Below are 5,325 nucleotides of genomic sequence, written 5' to 3' on the forward strand. Positions count from 1 at the left end.
CGTCCCCTTCCAGCCCGGCACCGGCCCGCCTCGTCCCCTCCCGCCCCGGCCCAGACTGGCCCGGGCTCGCCTCGTCCCCTCCCGGCCTGGCCCGGCCCTGGCCCGGCCCGGCTGCGGACAGCTGAGAGCGGCCTGACCCTGGTGAGCCGCGCACAGCAGCCAGGGAGGGGGTTACACCCTGCAGCCTGTGCTGCCTCGGGGTCCTGGTCAGCTTGTGCTGGCCACTGTCCAGCTGCCCAGCCTGGCTCCTTGGCACAGGCCGGTTTCCGCTGAGACCAGGTGGTTTCAGCTCACCCATTACTGCGCAGTGTGCAGCACCGAGCAGGCGGGTTCCTGGCATCAATAATGCAGTAGCCTGGGCATTGTCTGGGCAGAGGGGCAGGCAGTCGCGCTGCCTTGGGTTACAGCCCTGCATACGGGGGCTGTCGGACTCGGGGACGGTGCGGTGCCAGGCGAGCTCCTCTGCTGTGCTGTGCTGCGCTGCCAGACAGTGGAAATGCTGTGAGCAGGATGGTGCAGGGCTGGGGCTGGGGCTGGGCAAGTGGGGAGCGACCTGTGGCACAGCTCCCTCTCAGTTGGCTCTGTGGGGCCTGGAAAGGGTGCTATGTGTGGGGCAGGAGGCTTGCAGGGGTGCCTCTATCAGAGGGGGAAGTTGTTCCCCCCTGTTCCTGCAGGGTGTGAAACAGGCTGAGGCTGGGACCTGGGTGGTGTGGGCACCACTGCAGCAGCCAGCCAGCACTGGTCAGGGCACAACAGGCCCAGTGGGGCCTCTTCGGTCTGTCCTTGTCAGTCTTGCACTCCTGGGTACCCCGACTGTCCCTCCCTCTCTGCCAGTGGAAAGTGTAAGGTGAGCCCGAGTCAGGCTCATCCCTCCCAGGTGCATGTGATGGTTGGGCTGCAGAAAGGCATCAGGTGAGCTCCAGCAACTGCTGCRGTCTCCTGTGGTGGCGTAAGTCTTGCTTTGTGGTATCCAGCTCATCCACGCAGTCCGGCTGAATCTTCCTCATTGCCACCAGCTCCTCAGTGTGGGCTGCTGGAGGCTTCTGCCAGCCGCTTGACATGGAAATGGGTACTTGCCTTCGCKGTGCCTGGATGCTGCTTCTGCTGTTGTGGTGGGAGCCCAGCTCCGGTGAGTGTGCACAGCCCTGCAGACCCCATAGACCCTGCTGAGCTGGAGCAGGACCCCAGGATCCTCCCTGTGCACTCAGCCCCTGCACACTTTGCTGCTGCTGGGGTGCTGCGGAGGGGCTGCAGGCTGGGTGCTGGCTCCCAGTGGCAGAGATCCCATTTCTGCAGTGCAGGCTGCCCTGCACGTTTTGGCATTGCGGAACAGGTAGCTCCCAAACTTGGGTGCACTCATAGGAGATTCATGCCTGGGCAGCTCTGGGGACCAGGCGGGTGGTCTTGGGTGCTGGAATGTGGTAGAGCTGCACAGAAGGCTGAAGGTGCTCTTGAAGAGCAGGTGCTGCTGGTGCCTGCACTACTGCTGGCGATGCTGTTGGCTCTGTGCGGTGAGGACAGGAAAGTTTTGCTGAGCCCTGGAGGGATGAGGTCTCTCAGCATGGGGTTGCAGGGATGGCCGGGGAGGTGGAGGGGCCCCTCTGGAGCAGACACCGCTAGAGCGGTGGAGGGGGCACCYCCACGGATGCTGGTGGGGCTCTGGGGTGGCTGGCAGGGGGCTGTGCTGGGCAGCGCGCCAGCAAGCTTGCCCCTGCCCTGCAGGAGCTGCCTCGGGAGGCAACAGCACCGTGCCCCGAGACCTTGTGTCCTTTCTGGAGCCCCGGGCCAGCCTGCATTTCAGTGGCACTGGGCTGCGAGCCCAAGCGCAGCAGCTGGGGAAGACGCTGGCCCTGGTGCAGAGCCTGCTTGTAGGCCTGGAGGCGCTGGGGGTCCCGYCTGCAGTGGGTGCACAACCCACTCAGACCCCTCAGGGCACCCAGCAAGGTGAGAGCGGGCTGTCCAGCTTCCTGCACAACTTCACCAGGCTCCTGGAGCGCCTGGTGCGGGCGGGTGAGCTGGGGGGACCCACGCTGCAGCCACAGCGGCCCCCCGGAGACCCCCGGCTGCACTGGCGGCTGCTCGGCAGCTTGGCTGAGGCACTGGGACAGGCGCTGGTGGCCAGGGTGCTGGATGCAGAGGGGGCTGGGCTGCAGAGCCCCCGCCCAGCACCGGCGGCGGAGCCCGGCGGGGTGGCGTGGATGGCGCTGGAGGTGCTGTGGCGGAGACTGGCGCGGGCCGCGGGCCGTGGGCTCTACGGCCGCCTCCAGAGGAGCGTGTCCCATGTGCGGGGCGCCCTGGTGCGTGAGGCCTCACTGGTGCTCCGCATCCCGCACCTCGATGGGGATGGGCGCTGCCCCACAGGTGAGCGGCTCCGGCAGCCACCGGCACCGGTGGGCGCCCGCGCTCCTGCGGCCGCCGCGCTCACGCTCGCCCTCGGCCTGCAGGGACCCTGCAGCAGCTCCTGCTCTGGTGAGTCGGGGGAGCTGCGGGAACAGAGCGCCCACCGCGCCAGTCCACGGGGTGCGCCAGCGGAGGAGCCTCTGCCGAGAGCGCCCAGCCGGCTTCGCCAGGGCAGGCGTCCGGCTGGGGTGGCGTGCTGCGAGGCTGCTGCCCCCACCATGCTGGGGGCCCAGACCCCCACGCCYGGGGGCCCGGGCCCCCCACACAGCCCAGTACTTTGCTGTCCAGCAGGGCCAGCAAAGGCTGCGGCGACAGTGGCTGGGCAGCATGAGGTGCTACCTGTGCGCACTGTGCAGGGCCGGATGGGATGATGCTTGGCATCCCGATGGGAGGGAATGGGATGAGCAGTGCGTGGTGCTCCCTGTCCTGATGGGACGGGATGGGACGAGCCATGTGGCGCTCGGTGTCCTGGCGGGACGGGATGGGATGAGCTGTGCGGTGCTCCGTGTCCTGGCGGGTTGGGATGGGATGAGCCATGCGGTGCTCCACGTCCCCGCGGGAGGGGAAGGGATGAGCCATGCAGGCGTTGCAGCACCAAGGCACCAGGCAAGTGGCTTCTCCTGGGGCAGCAGGGCTGCGGCAGGCAGTGCCGACACTGACCTGGTCACTGCCCGCAGGGGCTTCCTCCACAACGTCAGCTGGGACTCCCGGGCCCTGGGCTTCACGGCCGGGGCACTCCCGGCCCCGCCGCCCCTCACTGGCTGCCTCCAGCCCGTCCCCAGGAACGCGGCCGTGCCGCCCGGCGAGCCCTCGCTCTGGAGACCTGTCCTGGAGGCTGCGTGCAACAACAGCATCCTGGAGCTGCCCGGCATCTCCAACTTCACTGTTTATCTCTACTGCAACCTCTTCAACAGCTCCAGGGGCTCCAGCCAGCGTCCCGCAGACCTGGGGGCCGCCTGCTCGGACGCGGGCTGGTACCTCCCAGGGGACTCCGCGTGGGCCCGAGCCTGCCAGGAGCACTTTCCTGCCGAGTTCAATGCCGCTGTCTGCAGCAATGTCTCCCTGAGGGAGACCCCAGGCCCCCAGCAGCTCTTGCTGGAGGAGCTCTGTGCTGGCCAGGCCGCGAGCGCCAGCACCTCCGGGGAGCTGGCGCGTGCCAATGCCTCCGTTGCACGGCCGCTGGGGCGTCCCCGGCCGGGGGCACCGGGACGCTGCCAGGGCGCCCGGCCCAGGGCACGCTGCCTCCTGCAGCAGCTGCTGGCCCTGCTGCCACTGCCCCCTGGGCCGGGCCCCGCTGCCTACCTGCTGGGGCTGGCGTCACAGCTTGCCCGCTGCCGGGGGGCAGCTCCCGGCTGGCTCCCCCATGCCGGCTACCTCCTGCGCCTGCTCGACTTGGTCCTGGCCCTCTTTGGCCCAGAAACACTGTGGCAGGCAGCTGGGAAGCCACTGAGCGAGGCCATCCTGCTCTCCAGCCTCATGGACAACACCTCTTTCTGGGGCTCGCTGCGGGCCAACGCCTCTGGCGGCATCCTGCRCGCTGTGGGACGCTACCTGCAGCAGGAGCACCCGGCCTCTGCCAGGAAGGAGCTGCTGACCTGCTTCAGCGTGAGTCAGTTGGGGGGCAGCAAGCATCCGGAGCCACCAGGCCCTGGGGGAGCCCTCGTAGCCTGCGGGGATGGCGGGGATGGCCCTTGGTCCCTAGGACGGCCACATGCCGGGGCCCTGCCTGCCACAGCAGAGTCACCTGGGGGTCCCCTGCTTGGCTCCGGGGTGGGAGCAGCGAGCCCGGGACAGGCTGCTGCCCTGCTCCTCCCCTTGCCCCTGCTTCAGCCGCCCTGCTCCGAGGCTCCCCGGATCTGCCGTGGGGCGACAAGCGCTGGAGAAGGTCTGGGCAGGGACAGGAGCTAAGTCGTGCTCTGCTGCAGCCCGTGCTCTGGGACCTGCTCCAGGAGGACGAGGGGACCCCAGTGCTGGAGATCCTCCTGCAGGTACTGCCTCTGCCAGTGGGACTAGCAGCAGCCCTTGGAGTGCCCTGCAGTGCCTGTGCCCCTCCTCTGGCCCCAGTTCCTGCAGCCGTCATGCAGGTGCAGGGCCTGAGCTGCCTCTCCCCACAGGAGTACCTGCAGATGCCRCGGGAGAGCCTTCACCAGCTGCTGCTCTCAGCAGAGAGTGAGGCCATGCAGCGTTTCCTGACCCTGCTGCATCGCTCCTGGCACCGGCTGCAAGTGGATGTGGTTAGAGGGGCTGGGCCAGGCTGGGGGTGCAGAGCCTGCACACAGCAGGGGCAGAGCCCACACGAGGGGGTGCAGACCCACAGTCTGCATGCTGTGGGTGCAGAGCCCATGCGTGGAGATGCAGAGCCTGCACATGAGGGAGTGCAGCACTCTGGGCTGCACAGCCCATATGGGAGGTGCAGATCCCATGGGGTGCAGAGCCCAAGCACAGGGGTGCAAAGCTAGTGCTGGGGAGGTGCAAGATCCATGATGGGGTGCTCTCCTGGGGCCACGGCCRGGCCGGACCCATCACAGCAGCACTGGACCTGTGCTGGGTACCTGGGGCTGAGCTCTGCCGGAGTTCATGCTCACTGCAGATTTGCAGGTGCTGCCATCCAGAGAGGAAGCGCTGCAGTCTCTGGCCTCACTGCTGCTTCGCAGCTTTCCTCATCTCACCCCWCAGTTGTTTGTCGACCTGTCACAATTTGTCCCCTTCATGGCTGTGACCGACATCATGAGGTTCCCACCAGCCCTCCTGGCCAACGAGACTGTGTAAGCAGAGCTGTGTTGAGCTGCCTGCGTGCGTGCCATGGCCCTGCTCCATCCTGTGCCACAAGCCACCCTGTCCCTGCGGAGACCCCAACCCAGCCCCAAGCTGYCCTGTGCCCTGCAGAGCCCCTGCCACTGAGCTGCCCTGTCCCTGTGGAGACCC

The 5,325-nt window shown here is 67.8% G+C and overlaps 1 protein-coding gene across 1 annotated transcript in view; it reads left to right on the plus strand.

Annotated features, from left to right (window-relative positions):
• The first annotated feature begins 1,369 nt into the window (after positions 1-1,369).
• The window catches only part of STRC (stereocilin), an 11,771-nt gene continuing 7,815 nt past the window's right edge, over positions 1,370-5,325 (plus strand). Inside the window, exons 1-7 of the mRNA XM_085301599.1 lie at positions 1,370-1,511; positions 1,723-2,361; positions 2,445-2,469; positions 3,078-4,005; positions 4,326-4,388; positions 4,515-4,625; positions 4,999-5,165. Coding sequence (XP_085157725.1) covers positions 1,370-1,511; positions 1,723-2,361; positions 2,445-2,469; positions 3,078-4,005; positions 4,326-4,388; positions 4,515-4,625; positions 4,999-5,165 — 2,075 coding nt within the window. The remainder of the gene's footprint in view (positions 1,512-1,722; positions 2,362-2,444; positions 2,470-3,077; positions 4,006-4,325; positions 4,389-4,514; positions 4,626-4,998; positions 5,166-5,325) is intronic.

This window comes from Rhea americana, unplaced genomic scaffold (genome assembly GCF_003343005.1).
Source record: "Rhea americana isolate MKP2758 unplaced genomic scaffold, rheAme1 scaffold_178, whole genome shotgun sequence".
NCBI lineage: Eukaryota > Metazoa > Chordata > Aves > Rheiformes > Rheidae > Rhea > Rhea americana.